The following is a 17,382-nucleotide window of genomic DNA, read 5'->3' as shown; positions in this document are numbered from 1 at the left end:
ACTGACAGGACATTGCATCTAAATCTTGTCTGCCGCCAGCCTTAAACACCCATAACAAGATCCAGACTTAAGAGGCCAATGAAATCACGCTCATGCAATTACATCTTCAATCATCATCATCACCCCATATCCTTCTCACACCAGCCCCCTGTCCATACCTCTGCACATCGTCACTCATTTTCCAGAACCCAGTCGGTCCACACGGGCCATGCCTGTCAAAATCCTTATCGAACCAATTTCCCAGTATCCCTCTAGCACTCTTCAACCCACCTATCTGTACGCCCTCACTACGCCATCGTTCCTCTCCACCAAAGACACTCCACGTCGTCCACCGAATGACCAGGTCATCTTCCGGCTTCAATCCCGTAACGGTCTCGCTGGATATCTTCTCCGCTGTGCTGTACGACGGAGTTCGATTTTGTTGGGCTTGGTTTAGGTAAATATGATTCAGGTTCGAGCTCGAGGCGATAGGATCGTCGACATCGAGTTCGTGCTTTGGAATTGCAGGTGCAGGGTATGCTCGGACTTGGCCTATGATTGAGTAGAATGGGTGAGAACCTGGACCGGATATCATGTATCTGGGTAGACATATGGGATATGGAGGGGGAATTAGCTTACCTCTAATATGCGAATTTGCATTTGGATCCCACCGCACATGCAGGGATCGTGAGCGGCCTTCGAAGTAGACGATGGGGTATCTCGATTTGCGCTTTGGTGCAGCGGGTGTAGCAGTTGGTGTGGAAGCTGATTCGGCTGTCTCTTCGGTACTGTTCATCGTGTTCTCTGTCATTGGGTCGGGATCTTCGCAGGTCCTGGTCGCGGCGGGACTTGATGGCTCACTGCCTGCAACAGTTTCCCATTCCTCCGCTTGATCTTCTTCTTCGTCAGGCCATTCAATCCTCGTCACCCACAGCTTTAATAAAATCAACCTATAGGCCTCGTCTGTTTGCACTGGATCGCGCTCCCTGTGATCCGGTATTTGGGGGTTTGAGAAATTGAAAGCAAATAAATCGTGGTAGTCGAGAAAGTTGACAATACGCATCCAGACTCCTTTCACACCGTATGGGTCCTGTGTTGCAAACACTGCTTGCTCATGCTGGAACAGAGCCTCCTTTCTGTCCTGGTAGTGCTCCTCGAACCATTCTAGAGTTGGTACGCCGTCATGTCCTTCATCGCTACCGTCTATTGTGCTGCCAGCTGTGGCCGCACTGCTCTGTGCATCGTCGTCCTTCTTGTTGGTTGTCTCTGTTTTGCTTGGAAATGATCCTGATGCTAAACCCTGCCACATCTCGTGGTCGGATCCTCCATTAAGACCCATACCCCAGGTGACGCTACCTCCTATCTCACTCCCAGTACGCTCAATCAACATCCTCAACCCATAACCAAGCACGATGTAGATATTCTGCACCTTCTCCCAATCAATTCTGCCACTGCCGTCGTCCATGAATGGACCCCAGAAATTGCTCAACTTATACTTCCGTAAGTCGTATAGTCTGCTTCGAGCATAAGGATGAATATAATGGGCACCTTGCATGTCCACGTATTCACTTTCGCGTACCTCGAGGGGCAGAGCTGAATAGACATGGAGCCGAGCCGAGAGTTGCCGCAAGGCTATACTGCTAGCTGGTTCGTCGTACGGTGTGCCGCATCGTCTGAATAGGGATGATTGTCGTAGAAGAGTGCTAGCATTGCTCCGACGTGTGGCGTGGTGAAAATGTGAGGCTAGAAAGTCGGTATTGGTGTGTGGTCGATTGCTTGTAGTTGAAAGGAGTAGTGGCAGAATTTGTGAGGCAAGGAACTGCCATGCGGATCGCTACAGAAATTAGCCTATGCCTATTCTCGATGCATAGTTCCAATAATACCTTAAGATCATGATCTGGACTCTCCAATATCTTCTCGATTTGAACTAAGTTTCGAAGTGCAAGTCCCCACGATTCAGGAGTGCGTCTCGGCTCATTCTGCAATACTCAAATCAGCTTCTGCACATTTCGCAATTCGCAAAGCTATGGTCCTCCTCGCTTGCTCCTTGATATTAGTGGCCACATACGAATGTGCTGAGATAGACCCTCTTCCATAGAAGGTCGTCCCGAGCTACAAAGTCTCGCAGGAAGTGACAAGTCTGAGCTATACTCGCCAGATCTATAGCTTCAACGAAAAAGAACAGATTGTGTAGAATCTCCGGAGATAAATCTGATAAGGTTGTACTGGCCATAGTTGGGAGGAGTCGAGTATACCACAAGCTCAAGAAGAAGCTTGCAGCTATCTAACTATTGTTGCATAAGTAGGGTAAGAGCTCGACGGATTATTAGAGGCCTGCTGAGGGTAAGTATTATGAAACGCTCCGTTCGCAGGTCCTCCAGTTGCTACCTCCGACAGTGCACACCGAAACTCATATCACACTTACATATGAATCTAGCTCCAAGTTTCCACGTGAACAAATTCTATCGTTCTTCGGCTCGGTTTAGATGTTTTCATTGGGAAAAACGCAGAGGTATGGCGTGGTGTATTGCAGTACTATTTGATTTGGGGACTGAAGATATATTGCAAATTATCATAAAGAACTGTGCATCGTGAAGCAGCGGGTGTATGTCGCTGGCATAGTCACCAACCAATCGGGAAGGTGCGTCGTGAGGGGTAGATTCCGTACCAATGGGTATATCAGTCCACTACAACTATGAGTACTCCATGACCGCTGGGTTTTAGTAGCCAACAACACCTGAGAGAAGAGCAGAACATGCCTGCGACGAACATGAAGCTCAATCGAAGGCGGTCTCACAAATCTAATGCGTGAAGTTGTGAACTGTTGAGGATAAGTAGGAGGAATTCTCACCACGCCATAATCCATACACATCAATAGATTGAATTGGAGATAACCTTTACACACTCAGAAGATTTGGTTATTATGAGCTACAGTTTGTACTGCCCAGATGCTCGTGTATATGTCCTGCTCAGATGCTCACACCACGGCGAACTATCTGACGGTGCTAAGGAATAGAAAGGATTGAGAAAGCCGCCCTCGATTGCCAAACTCCATAACTCCATGCTCGAGTGGCAACACGTGTATAAACATTTGATACCGTCTTCATGCGGGCCCAGTCCCATACCTATACGTGCCGCACATATTAAACACCCAGCTTGCCTCCATACTTGTCCTAAATTGAATCATATATGTCCTCGATCTCCCTGTCATTACACCACCGAACTGATTAATTTCCTCGTCTTCCTTCCAGACGTTCAGAGCAATACCTGTCTGCATAACCTTCTCGAAGCACGATTCTCCCAGTGTCTCGTCCAGTAATACAACGTCTTTCCTCTTGGCAGCAGTAATCAGAATACGTTTCTCTCGACCATCTCCATGCAGTCTGTGAGGTGTGCTACCCGATGATGGAAGACGATAATGTTGGCCCCGCGGCTGTACCATTGCTGAAGGGGGGTACGGACGTGGTGTTGTCGACGTTCCAGGAGTCGGATGTTGTGACTTTACTGTAATTGCGGCAGGCAGGACTGTGAGGAGACATTGTCCAAGAGCTTCCCATTTCTGTCCTTGCCTAACGAACAGCCGAATCTTCATGTTGTTGACCATACCTCCCCCATTGGCTGCTTCAGCACTTGTTTGCGGCACATTTGGCCCGTCTGGTCCGGGGATGAATCCAGCTTGACTGGCTGGCACGGGTGTGCTTGCACCAGAGCCTATACCGCTATTGCTGGAGGAATACAGAGAATCACCGGTCACAGCAAAACCTGGCCTGCGAATCACTGAAGATCGATTGATTGAGAATGGAGAGTTCATACCAAACTTCTTCAGAGCGGAGAATGCACTAGTCGCGCTGTTACCGCTTGTGGCCGTATCAGCAAGTGACGTTGGAGGTCTCGAGGAAGCACGGTAACTGCTCTTTTCTTTCGACCCGAAGCTGAACCAGGATCGAGTCCGAGTCTGAGGTGCGTCAGGTACAAACCTAACGGATTGTTCCCGCGCTCGGGATCGAGCCAATTGGGCATACGTCAGGTTGTTGCATCTGGCCCAATTGATTAGCTGGTATAACTTTTCACATTCTTGGACAGTCCTCGATCTGAACATAATATTGCTGGTCGTGCGGATGGTTGAGTTTAGCGTCGGTGGTGACCTGATAGTGATGTCGAGCGCTGTGCCCTTCCTCAGTGGCACTATAGGTGTAAGCTCGAACTCCACGAGTGGCGACTTGTTCGCGATCTCTGCAGCTTCATTCTGGCCCATCTCCCAATCAGCGTCATTCATTGGCTGTGAATGTGCAGCACTCATAGGAAAAGCTTGCACAAGGCCAGGTGAGATCACAATTGAGCACTCATCTTCCTGAATCGGTTCCCAAACGCCTCGATCTGACCACGAACAGACCATTGCGATTGTTCGCTTTTTCTTGTATGCCGGGAAGGAGGATGGTGGTGGGGCTCGTCTGTATGGTCCATTTGAAGCGGAGTCAGATGGATCTAATGTCTTTGCTCCAGTAGATGGAGGACTTGAGAGCGATTTCGACCCCCCATGAGATAGCCAAACACTGTTCTTCTTGACATTGACCAAAGAAGTTGGCTCGTCCTTGAGTTCTGATCGAAAGTCGTCTTCGGACATCTCTGACGTGGCGTCGGTTTCATCACTTTCTGACTCTGTACCACTTTCGTCACTAGATGCTTGATGCTCGGGCTTACCTATAGCTTGAACACCATCTGTTCCAGTCCAAGGTACGACGGCTGGTTTCGCCGCCTTAGGACTCGAAGATATGTTGTAGGGTGTCCCATGCACCGGTGGGGGTGGGGGAGTCGCAGGAGCGTACTGGCTTTGCAATGTAGAGGCTTCGTGCCTCGATGACGGGCGTGAAGAAATCGAATTATCAAGTAATGAACCCAAAGTCGGCCGATTCTCATGTTGTGTGATTGAACTGCCTCGTGGCTTCCTTCGCAAACCGGTTATGGAAGCCCACTGCTCTCGAATCGTCTCGGTCAAAGGTGTAGATGACTTCGTTCGAGAGTGCTTACTATGTGGTACTTCCTCACTCGGGTTCTGCTGTGAAGTTGTCGCGTTCTGACCTTTGGCATCTGGTGTCACGATCGCTATGTCAGAGTTAAGCGCGCCAGACATCAAAGGTTCAGACACCCGACTTTGCTGAGCCTCGATAACATCAATAATATTGCTCCGGATCTGCTGATGCTGCACCTCCACATTATTCTGCTTTGTCGAGTCCCTAGTCATACGTTGGACAGCTGAAGAGGTAGTATAGTGGCTTTGTTGAGAAATTGTCTGTGAAGAATACTGTTGCTGAGGAACCAGCGGCTCTGGATGAATGTTGGTAGAACCACGGCGGATGTCTGTTTTCCTGGAAGATCGCAATATTACGGAGGGGTCACGAGCATGAGCTGATACAACAGAATGTCCAGGCGAACTTAATGGAGATCGTGTGGGTGTCTGATTCGTGGTAACTGCGTGATGATAGTGTTCAGGCAGACTACGCTTCTGCAGGCCTCCGCCCATACTCAACTTGATGTTGCGCTCGGTTTGCTTCGGGTCCGATGCTTTTGCCTGCGGTGGCCTTCTGGTCAGAACGACAGACGGTTCGCCGATAGGAACATCAATGTCTGAGGGCAAGTTGGCTAAAGCTGCCGCATTGAGCAGTGGCTTTGGACTGGCTGGAAACGGCCGTGGACTGCATTGTGGTTCAATCGGTACGTGCCAGCTAGGAGAATGGTTTAGCTTTGAAGGAAGAGGATTCGAGCCCAGCATATGCAGCCACTCCGTAGCAGCTGTTGAATTTTCAGCTCTCAACGCTAGTAGCTCGAGCCACGTAGTTCCAATACCTGCAACCCCTTTGACCATCAGCACGAGCTCATCCTCTGCATGATCTCTTCTTGATGACACGTTAGTGAGCTGTATTGGTTGAAAGAGCAACCACTTGGACTCTTCTTCGACATGACAGATGAGAATGTCTCCGCCGTTGCCACCAGGAAGCGGATCGTCTCTAAGCACTATCTCGATTTTGCAATCCAAACGTTGTCCAGTAGAATGATATACTGATAGATCAAAATAGTCCCTTGCTCGAACCTTCCGCTTCTTATCGACAACGACCGAATGCAAGGGAGCCATCGTCTTTATGTCTCGAACCTTTGTCGGGTCAACAGCAGCTGCCGCCTCGTCCTCTAGCCGACCTTGCTCCTCGCCGTGGCGTTGTTTGGCTCTCTCGGTGAGGTCGGCAAACATGTTTGCAACTTTGTTCGCTTTTTCGTGGTTTGGCATGGCATCTTGAATGCTTGTGAAGATCTTGTACATTCTCTTGATACGAACCAAAGGACGTTTTTGCAGGTATGCCACATCCACCTTTTGTCCTTGCTCATTCATCGCATCGCCATCGATGTCTCTCGCTAACATGTCCTCTCCTGTCGATTGGGCATCATGCAACGGAGCAAGATTCACGATCACGTCTTGAAAGCCTAGTTTCCAGGCCTTCACATAATCTGAATATGATTTGTGAGCGGTGACGGCCCAGGTCAACAATCCCTCAACATCCTGATCCCGAAGCGGGATGCGGTGGTGCAGGTTTTTCAGACGCTGCAAGGCCACGCCCATATCAATGATTGGACGCGTGAAGCTGGCATCATCTACTCTGTTGTCAGAGAACAGACCTGCAGTAGCCGCAGCATCCGCTTTCGACAGCAGTGATTGCAGCAAGACGGGTGTTACGCCATCAACTAGAGTCCTCAGCTCTCGTGTGTATTTAGGCTCTTCTTCTTGCAAGGCTCGCATTGCTTCGTGAATGACGGTTGCAGTTGAAGCAGTTTGCGGTTGCGCTGCATCTCGCATTGACCGTGTAGACTTTGTGGCTCGTGGCTGTGATAGGACTGAGAGCAGATCCTCGTGTGTAGTCAACTTTCTCTTTAGGCCTCGCGAGGAAGGTCGAAGTGGTGGAATATCGACATCCTCTTGCTCGAGAGCTTTGCTCGCTCTAGAAAAATTCTCAACAGGTATCGAAGGTTGCGACTTCTTTGGTGAAATGTCACGGTCCGGTTGGATGGAGTCTTGCCGATTGAGATCGGCGGGAGATAGCTTCTCTTGTGGTGGTGTTTCGTCCTGCTTGCGTTCACGTCGCCTACGAGTGGACCTCTCATCTGTAAGTCGCGTGTTTGATGTATGATGATTGCCTTGCGCAAGATTATCGGGTTGCGGAGGCGCGGAATTCACGCCCTTGCTTGAATCGTCACATACCTCGAAGCTGAATAACCTACGTGATACATTCGGCGCACTGTCGCGGACCCCCAGTGGTGAGGGTGGACTGATAGCATCCCAGATTTTGTTCGGATTCTCCACTTCGAGTATAGGTGGTTCTGATGGTTTGACGGAAGCCTTTTTGTGGCCTGAACGGTGTTTCAGAGGCTTTGGAATGTCGCTGGGAAGAGGCGTAATGACGGGCTCGGCATCAACAAAGGGGTCTGTCAGGTGAGGCTGGTCATCAAGCCATGCTTCAATGCTTGGAATGCGGTTGGTCGGTGCAGGTGGCAGGTCATTCCGACCGGTAAGTATTTCTCTCGTCTTGATCAGAACTGCTCGCTTTCGAGTTTTAGGTTGCTCTGCAGTCTCTTCGTTCAACGGCGACCTACCCAGTGTCTGCGCATATCTGCTGGGTTGAGCCTGGTGAGTGATTGGCCTATCTTGCTCGCTCGACAGGATCCCATTGTGTTCTATATTGAGTCGACCTACATGCTCCGACACTGACGGTTCCTCCCCTTCTGCACTTTCCATGCTTCGTGCTGATGCATGTCCAGCGTCGTTGATTTCCGAGGCAAGCCTAGATTCAGGGTTTGCATAAACACGAATGCCATCCTCGACGAGAGCATTTTCACCGCTAACTCTAGCACGAGCTTCCCTCCTGCGCTTTCGGCGCTCTTCTCTTTCAGCACGACTACTGTTGACATTGCGAGCTTGTTGACTGCTGGTGTCATGTGGTGATTCCTGAGGGGGACTCTCTGGTTTGGGAACACTTTGAGCTGATTTTTGGTTGCTGGTATTCTTCTGGTCACCTCTTGTGCTCCGTCTCTTCTTCACCCATGCTTGGTTCTGCTGCTGAACCCATTTCGTGCTCCGCCTTCGAGGTGTGGATTGTGAATGCTGCTCGGTTGGGGCCTCTGCTGATGGCGATCGCTGGCGAACAGGTGTTCGACAAAACTGTGAACGAGGTTGTGAATGTACGCTGAGAGCATCAGGGTCGACAGCGGCGGTTTCGTTGACGGACTGCCACTTCAGGATGCGATCCTGAATTGTAGCAGGCCCAATGATGGTTGTGCCTTTCCTCCCTACATCACGAGCCTTAGGATTCTGGCGGTCTTTTCTCGAGTCGGTGGTTGTCTTGCGCGTTGAGGCAAGTTCGGGCATTGGCTATTGGCATGTGAGATCCGAGCTCAACGAGGCGGATGTTTGTTCAGGACCATCTGAGACTCGACCAGGGACATTGATGTAAGTCGTGGTGGTGCGTGCGCGACGTCTGGTTCTTCAACTATCTCAAACTCAGTGACAACTACAGACGTTTCGGACACCCAAGATATGCAAGGTGAAATCGTCTATCGGCACCGTACTGTACGTGGAGCCCAGGCGAAGCTTGCGCAATACAAGTGACCAGATCAACATGCGAATCTTGGTGGTGTAATCATTGGCTACGTCAAACTCTTTCGGGTGCTGCCCAGAGCAACCGGCAGCCACGTTTGGAGCCTCTGAACGCCCCGATTAGGCTTGAGTTTGAGGCTCCAAAGCTTCTCTCGCCTGCGATTCTTTGGAGGATGTTGTTGATCTTTGATATCGTTGTTCTCAATATCACCTTCTTGGGCGACGCTCAATAACATCCAATATCTCGCCGATTGCTTCGAGCACATACAATCGGAGTTGCCTGTCACTTACTACCTACCACACTGAGACAATCTTGCAATGGACCAGGTATCCCGACTAGCCCGCTCCGTATCCGATAAGAACTTGGTTGGTCACGTTTCGACCTGTTTCAAACCCTGTTCAGTTTGACTTGACATGCCCGTTCATGCTTGGCTCTTCGTTCGGTGTGGTCGACTGGTATATCCTCTTCACTTCTTGCCAGCCTGCGAAAGCTTCCATCGTCGCCGCGCTGCTGTCGTACAGTAGTTCTACTGCAATCAGTATTTGATCTGTGCTGGTTAACGTTGAGCTTACTGCTGGGCACCACGAGCCAGATGCCGTTCAAAAAGACAAAGTAGAACCAGAAGTAAAGAGGTTCTGGACGACTGTATGAGACGTTGCGGCCATACAACTCCAAGAAACACGTCGAGAAGTACAGTAGATCACCATACAGATGACCTAACGACACGACCGATTGTAATGGATGTCGCCATGGACTCGAGTGTGCGATCGAGTATGCAGTCAGATAGGAAAGCGGTCCCCACAAGACCACTGTGATAGCTTCTGCACAGAGCACGAAGGGGTCGCCAATGAGGTATCGTGAATCTGATTTTGCATACTCCTTCCACAACTGTGCAGAAAGGTCTTGCTTACCCCTTAACACTGCATGGTTGAAAACAAAATACCCTTCGAAACACACATGTAATGTGCCACCTGGTGGTTGTTAGTACTCTTCGAAGATATTGCGTTACTCACTGACATAGCACAAACCACACAATCATCAACCTGTCTCCAAGGCCTAGCTTCCTTCCTGTTCTACCAGACATGTACCACGTCGCCCCAAGTATGGCTACCCATATGGCGCCAAAGGCCGAGATCATAGAGATGATGCCGCGATCGTTGGGTACATAATCTTCAAACACAACGTTCGTGGGATAGTATGGATGCGTGGTTGTAGTTGTAGTTGGTCGTGCCTGCACACTTGTGCTTCTGCGGTACCACTCCATGATACGTCCAATTCTCTCCCAAAGCTTTGTCGCCTCAAGGAGCAGACTTTGGTGTTTGATCTGTATTCAGTGAGGGCCTGGCGGGCACATCATACTAACATATGGAAGATACCACCAATCTCAGAGAAATGGAGGCAACTGTCGCAATTTGGTTCTTGGCTGGAGAAACTCTTACTTGTATCTTGGGCTGATTGTGTGCTGCACTACTGTTCCTGCCCTCTCGACTTTTGCAAGTACTCTCTACACATCATACCATCGTACTTTTCCTGTTACAGAAAGCAACTTCGTGAATGTTGACAGGGACGTGGCTGCCTTGACCTGCAATACTGGCAGTGCTCGAGTCTCGTGGAACCGAAACTCCTACGTTAAGATAGACCTCTTGGACCCTGGCACAAGCCACACAACCTTGACAATCGCTAAGTTGTCGTTCTCATTCACCTATCTTTGTTCCTTCGCTGTTTCGCAATTACTTTCCCGGTGAATTTGAGGCCTGAGGACACACGTCTTCTACAGTTTCAGGTATTCACGCAGCACGAACGCCGTACCTCGTCATTGTGAACAGGGGTCTTACATCATGCCGTTCATGGCCGTGCTCGATTGGCCGCAATATGTCATATCTGGGGTCGTGTTAATGTTTGGCCGAACCATCGAAAAGCTCAAAACTTCAGACACGGGCATTGGACCCGCACAAGCTGTACTTCACCTCACCACGTTATGCATCACGGCCATTCCTTGTTCTCAATTGCGCCATTTGTGGCTTTTTACACAGCATGAAAAAGGAAGCAAACCAAGTACCCTGTTAGAACACCTGTTCTGGCCGAAAATCACGCGCGTGGGGCATAGTTCGGATCCTCTCCTCGAGCTCAACATTTCCTCGATCGACGAATTTGCCTAACTACATCTTGGAAGATGCAGATGTTGTTCTAATTCGTCCCTGAACGTCCCGCACTATGGACCTTGTAAGTTCCATACCTCAAATCTAGATACATATCGACGTATGGCAGACAGACAATACATGCCATGACATTTCGGCCAAAGGCTAAATATACGGGCTGTCGCTCGCATATTCCTCTTTCTTCGTTTCTCGTTGTCCCTCTATAGATCCTCTCTCTGGCATGCCGGTTTGAGATCGGATTGAGTCTTTAAGCAAGTTGTCTGGATCCTGGTAAAAGGGATCCTAAACTTGTGTGATACAGTCCATCAGGACGACTTATTGCCTGTTGGCCAACCTTGACTTGTAACATTGTCTGTTGGTATAGTGGTGATACTCTTGTCATATTTTGGCAATCATCAGTCATGGCGCAGACTCAGAAGCCTATATTCTGCGTAACGCACCCACGTGCCTGCTCGACAGCCTTCGAGCGAGTATGTAGCTTGGGACTATCCCTCGCAGCTGATTTACTGACGTTACAAGGTGTTTATGACAAGGAAAGATCTTGCTTGTGTACATGAACCATTTGGAGACGCTTTTTACTACGGGTAAGCACGCAATCTACCGGCTCATCGGTACTGATCACAGGCAGACCTGAGCGATTGAGCGTTCGTTACGAGAACGATGAGGAAGCACGAAAGGCTTCTGGATTCGGGGATTCCACATATGCAACCATTTTCGACCGACTTGAGCGTGAGGGTTCTGAGGTATAGTGCCTCCCATCTCGCCCAGTTCTCCACGAGCTGCGCTTGCGTCTCGACAAAGCCGCTTCCACATGGATGTTAACCTGTCTTGCAGGACAAGCGTGTCTTCATCAAGGACATAATTCATTACTTGCTTCCGCCCGATGCCAAGCCTCCACAGCTGGCTCCCTCTCTTATGCTCAAGAGGCGCGGTATTGGCACGCAGAGCAACGGCCACACGACCAATGGCTCGGCTAGTCCCAGCAAGGACACTGTCCCGTTTCCGTATGGTACCCCTGCTGAGCCGGGCAACCCAACGGTAGTGCCTGGGGAACTGCTCAAGAAGTTCCACTACACCTTCTTGATCCGAGATCCACACTATAGCATCCCGTCATACTATCGATGTACAATTCCGCCTCTCGACAAGGTCACCGGCTTCTACAAGTTCTATCCCTCAGAAGCTGGTTACGATGAGGTCCGCCGTGTTTTTGACTACCTGGTTACTGCTGGACTTGTAGGACCCAGCTTTGCTGGAGATGCGGACGACGGGAGTGTCAAGTCTGCAGGATCTGATGGTGCGGATAGTGTTGGTAGTTCGAATGGCCACTCTGACATACCTGACATTTGTGTGATCGACGCAGATGACCTGCTGGACAAACCTAAGGAGATGATTGAGGCATACTGTAAAACGGTCGGTCTCGACTACGATCCAGACATGCTCCATTGGGAGGATGAAGAGAACCAACGACGTGCCAAGAATGCATTCGAAAAGTGGAGAGGCTTTCACGAGGATGCAATTGACTCGACGGAATTGAGGGCTCGAACACATGTAAGCCGTCGATTCTCAAAACAAACAATATGCTAACTGTGGCAGAAGAAAGCGAAGAAAACTGAGGATGAGTACGATCGCGAATGGACACAGAAATACGGATTGAAAGGTGCCAATACCATTCGTCAGTGTGTGGATGCAAACATGGACACGTACAACTATCTCAAGCAATTTGCTATCAGTGTGATTCCGAAGCACCACGGCTATGACCCTCATGATGATTGAAACGGCTACTCGACTCTGTATGAGAACGGAAAGCAAAAGCTGAATGGATTTCTTATCGTTACAAAATTTGAACGTGTTAGGTATTGCCCTTCATATCTTTGGGATTAAGTGGATCGTTCATTTTGCAGGTCTATGCCTCTCCAGGCCCTGGACTTTTTATTCAATCCACTCGTAGAGAACGCAACCATCATTTGACCTTCGTCGAACAATGATGTTGGGATACACTGAAGATGGCTATGTGTTTAGACACTCGCACTCCAGTCACAATGCAAGAATCAAGCTATCTCACATGAAGCGGTACAGAGTAGGTGAATTGAATCCTCATCCGTACGGAACATTGAAGTTGTTGTAAAGAGGTAATCATAATTGCCGCTGTTTATGCACTTGAAAGCCATGTTTTCAGGCGACTATTATGTACACCAGACGTTGGAAAGTGCTAGTGCTTGCTCGTACTTACATCGCTCCTTCTGGAAGGCTCTACGTCACACGTGTATCCCTGAGTGTGTTCGAGAATTGCTACCTAAATATCCAAAATCTGGTGAGAGTGGTCTGATTGCTGGCAACATCACGCATATATCAAGTCTCCTTTGTTTCTTCCTAACGTCGTCTACAATCATCCTAAACGAGAACGAACGAAAATCGTGAGAAATGGCCGGAGCAGGTCTACAATTCACTGACAAAGCGGCTCAGGCTTTGAGTGCAGCTCAAGGCCTTGCAGAACAATACGCTCACACACAGATACTGCCAGTACATCTGGCAGTGTCTCTGTTCGACCCACCTCCAGACGAATCGAAGGATCAGCAGAATGTTGCCAATGCCTCCCATAGCCATGCTTCAGCACCTCTATTCAAGCAGGTGGTGGAAAAAGCCCATGGAGATACACAATTGCTCGATAGAGCACTGAAGAAGCAGCTTGTGCGGCTGCCCAGTCAAGATCCACCACCTGAACATGTCACCATGTCTCCCGCATTGTCAAAGGTTATACGGTCGGCTTCAGAGCTCCAGAAGACTCAGAAGGACAGCTATATTGCCGTCGATCACCTAATCTCAGCGATAGTGCAGGACCCAAAGATAGCATCTGCTCTACAGGAAGCCAATATCCCGAACACAAAGCTCGTCGATTCTGCCATACAACAAATCCGAGGCACAAAACGAGTCGACTCGAAGACGGCCGATGCAGAAGAAGAAAACGAGAACCTGAAGAAGTTCACCATCGACATGACCGCAATGGCAAGAGAAGGCAAAATCGACCCTGTTATTGGCAGAGAAGACGAGATCAGGAGAGTCGTGCGGATTCTGTCAAGACGAACGAAGAACAACCCAGTCCTGATTGGTGAGCCAGGTGTGGGTAAAACTACGGTCGTGGAAGGTCTCGCTCGCCGAATCGTTGATGCAGATGTGCCAGCAAACTTGGCACAATGCAGATTGCTGTCACTCGACGTCGGTTCTCTAGTGGCTGGCAGCAAGTACCGTGGTGAATTTGAAGAGCGCATGAAAGGTGTCCTGAAAGAGATTGAATCTTCTAAGGACATGATCGTCCTTTTCGTGGATGAGATCCACTTGCTGATGGGTGCTGGTTCCAGTGGAGAAGGCGGTATGGATGCCGCTAACCTACTCAAGCCCATGCTTGCTCGTGGTCAGCTGCACTGCATCGGTGCCACCACTTTGGCGGAATACCGAAAGTATATCGAGAAAGACGCTGCATTCGAACGTCGTTTCCAGCAAGTCTTGGTCAAGGAACCAACTGTTGCAGAAACCATCTCCATCCTACGTGGACTGAAAGAACGATACGAAGTTCACCATGGTGTCACGATTCTGGATGGTGCTATCATTGCAGCTGCCAACCTCGCTGCTCGATATATCACCCAAAGACGCCTTCCAGATTCAGCCGTGGACTTGATAGATGAAGCCGCTGCTGACGTTCGGGTTATTCGAGACTCACAACCAGAAGCTCTGGACAATATGGAACGAAGATTACGACAGCTAGATATCGAAATACACGCACTACAGCGAGAGAGCGACCCCGCTTCGCTTGAGCGACTAGCAACAGCCAAGAAGGAAGCTGCAGACCTCAAAGAAGAGCTTGCACCACTGAAGGAGCACTACGAAAGCGAGAAGCAACGATCCAAAGAAGTCCAGGAGGCCAAGCAGAAACTTGACCAGCTTAGGACGAAGGCTGCAGATGCCGAGCGTTCGGGCGATATCCAGACAGCTTCTGACCTGCAATATTATGCCATTCCCGATGTGCTAAACAGGATTGATCAGCTCGAGAGAGAAAAGGCTGTTGCCGAAAGAGAGCAAGCAGTACGAACAGGCAACGACGACAATCTTGTCGCTGCCACGGATGCCGTGGGACCGGAGCAAATTAACGCGATCGTCGCCAAATCGACTGGCATTCCGGTTACTCGTCTCCGAGCATCTGAGAAGGACAAAATCCTGCATATGGAGCGCAACTTGATGAATGTTGTGGTTGGCCAGAAAGAGGCTGTCCAGGCTGTCTCGAACGCTATCCGACTACAACGATCTGGTCTGGCAAACCCCAACCAGCCTCCGAGCTTCCTGTTCTGTGGTCCTTCTGGAACAGGTAAAACGTTACTCACCAAAGCATTGGCCGAGTTTCTGTTTGACGACCCAAAAGCCATGATTAGGTTCGATATGTCCGAATATCAAGAGAGACATGCTTTGTCAAGAATGATTGGTGCTCCACCAGGGTATGTCGGACATGACGCTGGCGGCCAATTGACGGAAGCACTTCGACGACGACCATTCTCGATTTTACTGTTCGACGAGATCGAGAAAGCTGCCAAAGAAATTCTCACTGTGATGCTCCAGCTCATGGACGATGGTCGCATCACAGATGGCCAGGGACGAGTGATTGACGCGAGAAACTGTATTGTCATCATGACCTCAAACCTCGGCGCTGAATACTTATCACGAAGTAATACAGATGGCAAGATTGATTCAACTACTCGGGAACTTGTCAACAATGCTCTGCGGAACTACTTCTTGCCAGAGTTCCTCAATCGTATCAGCGCCACGGTCATCTTCAATCGACTTGGTCGACGCGAGATTAGGAAGATTGTCGACCTTCGACTCAACGAGATCCAGAAACGACTCGAGGCGAACGATAAGAAGATTCGAATCATTGCATCAGAAGAGGTCAAGGAATACCTCGGACAGGCCGGATATTCACCCGCTTATGGTGCTCGACCACTACAACGTCTCATCGAGAAAGAAATCCTCAATCGTCTTGCTGTTCTCATTCTACGCGGAGCAATTCAGGACGGCGAAGATGCATACGTCGACTTGGAAGACGGCAGGATTGTGGTAAGGGCAAACCACAGCGATAGCGAACTTGAGGATGATGAAGACATGGTTGATGAAGAAGATGCCGTGTTAGAGCTAGAAGATGGTCCAGACACCTCCATGGACCTTTATGAGTAGACGAGAGATGAGAAGCTCTGTCTATGATGAACAACGAGTTATGAACGATGATTTAGATAGTATAGGTAGCGAGGCGCATGGAGTTGTGCTGACTGGGTTGTCAGAGCGATGCGATCGCATCTGCTTTTTTAGATAGTTCTACAATTGTATGGTCGTACAATGCGACAGATTGTAATATACAATGAGCGACTTCTCATCTGTGTTTTCCTGCCTTTTCGTATGTACAAAAGACTTCGTACAACCGCATCACAGAAGTCTTCTTATGCTATTAATCGTTCGACACCAAGATTGTCGCCTGGTCGTTGCCGATCTCTATACATCGAAGCTTGCAAGTGTTCAGACAGCAGCTCCTAAATTTGTGTCTTAGAGGACTTTATAAGCCCCGGGCCAATTCCTCCAGGTTTGACGTCATGCCCTAATTAGGACGCGTCTCGATGGTCTCATCAACGCGTTCCCCGCGATTGATTGGTATCTCCTGCGCCCGATAAGATAGCTAACCTACCAATAAACAGAGTGTCGATCAGCACTATGTAACCGTGCTAATGCGCACCCAAATACTCACGTAAAGCTCACACTGAACCAACGTCGAAAACATGGCTCCCACAAAGCGAGCACGACCAAGTTTCTCACCTCCACGACCTGGTAAATCTAAATCTGCGAAAGGCTCTGCTAGAAAGAGCACTGGAAAGGCGGTCTCGACTTCCAAACGAACGAATGGGATCAGTAAATACCAGGGCGTAAAGGGTACGCGACAGGCTATACTAGGCAGCGATGACGATGAGGACGACACAATGGACGAAGATGAAGATGAGGACGAGGAAGAAGAAGAAGAAGAAGAAGAAGAGGAAGTGGAAACACCAAGAAATCGCGGTCGAGGCAACAAACCTGGCGTCAGATCTTTCATCGACGACGCAGCCTCAGCTGAAGACGACGAAGAGGAAGACCTGGACGAAGGAGACGAAACAACAGCTACGCCAGCACCAGCACCACGACAACAAAAGCGCCAAACCACCACAAGAACACTCCCAACCAGCAGTCCCGAACCCGACACGGTCATCGCCGAAATCATCACAGACCCACAATCCACACAATCGCCCATTCCTGAACCTCTCGTCCATAAAATGCTCGAACACCAATTCGAAAACCCTGGGAAGACGAGGGTGAGTGGAGCTGCAAGAGATCTGGTGACGAGGTACATTGAGGTCTTTGTGAGGGAAGCGATTATGAGAAGTGCGTTCGAGAGGCAGGAGCTGGAGAAAGAGAGCGGAAGTGGTGGGACAGGGTTTTTGGAGGTGGGGGATCTGGAAAAGGCTGCTGTGCAGTTGTGTTTGGATTTCTAAGACTGAGGGCAGGAATCGATGAAGAACTAAATCAAAAGACCTAAAGAG

The 17,382-nt window shown here is 49.6% G+C and overlaps 5 protein-coding genes across 5 annotated transcripts; 3 read left to right on the top strand and 2 right to left on the bottom strand.

The window, feature by feature from the left end:
- Positions 1-106: 106 nt before the first annotated feature.
- Positions 107-1,534, bottom strand: LTR64_006134 (uncharacterized protein; the record flags this gene model as incomplete). The annotated part of the gene is made up of 2 exons (XM_064900469.1): positions 107-531; positions 619-1,534. The coding sequence occupies 2 exons, from the start codon at positions 1,532-1,534 to the stop codon at positions 107-109; spliced, it is 1,341 nt and encodes a 446-aa protein (XP_064753781.1).
- Positions 1,535-3,082: 1,548 nt separating this feature from the next.
- On the bottom strand, positions 3,083-8,389 carry LTR64_006133 (uncharacterized protein; the record flags this gene model as incomplete). Its single annotated transcript, XM_064900468.1, has 2 exons — positions 3,083-8,182; positions 8,207-8,389. The coding sequence occupies 2 exons, from the start codon at positions 8,387-8,389 to the stop codon at positions 3,083-3,085; spliced, it is 5,283 nt and encodes a 1,760-aa protein (XP_064753780.1).
- A 2,789-nt stretch (positions 8,390-11,178) lies between these two features.
- LTR64_006132 (uncharacterized protein) lies at positions 11,179-12,550 on the top strand (the record flags this gene model as incomplete). Its single annotated transcript, XM_064900467.1, has 5 exons — positions 11,179-11,247; positions 11,297-11,361; positions 11,406-11,520; positions 11,612-12,325; positions 12,371-12,550. 5 exons carry the CDS (start codon positions 11,179-11,181, stop codon positions 12,548-12,550), a joined length of 1,143 nt encoding a protein of 380 aa, XP_064753779.1.
- A 648-nt stretch (positions 12,551-13,198) lies between these two features.
- On the top strand, positions 13,199-15,994 carry HSP98 (Heat shock protein hsp98; the record flags this gene model as incomplete). Its single annotated transcript, XM_064900466.1, has 1 exon — positions 13,199-15,994. The coding sequence occupies one exon, from the start codon at positions 13,199-13,201 to the stop codon at positions 15,992-15,994; it is 2,796 nt and encodes a 931-aa protein (XP_064753778.1).
- A 593-nt stretch (positions 15,995-16,587) lies between these two features.
- On the top strand, positions 16,588-17,334 carry LTR64_006130 (uncharacterized protein; the record flags this gene model as incomplete). The annotated part of the gene is made up of 1 exon (XM_064900465.1): positions 16,588-17,334. The coding sequence occupies one exon, from the start codon at positions 16,588-16,590 to the stop codon at positions 17,332-17,334; it is 747 nt and encodes a 248-aa protein (XP_064753777.1).
- Positions 17,335-17,382: the final 48 nt, after the last annotated feature.

This window comes from Lithohypha guttulata (assembly GCF_036872675.1).
Source record: "Lithohypha guttulata strain CCFEE 5908 chromosome Unknown scaffold_4, whole genome shotgun sequence".
Classification (NCBI taxonomy): domain Eukaryota; kingdom Fungi; phylum Ascomycota; class Eurotiomycetes; order Chaetothyriales; family Trichomeriaceae; genus Lithohypha; species Lithohypha guttulata.
Note: the sequence above shows the minus strand (reverse complement) of the source record. Positions and strands in the feature narration are given on the sequence as shown.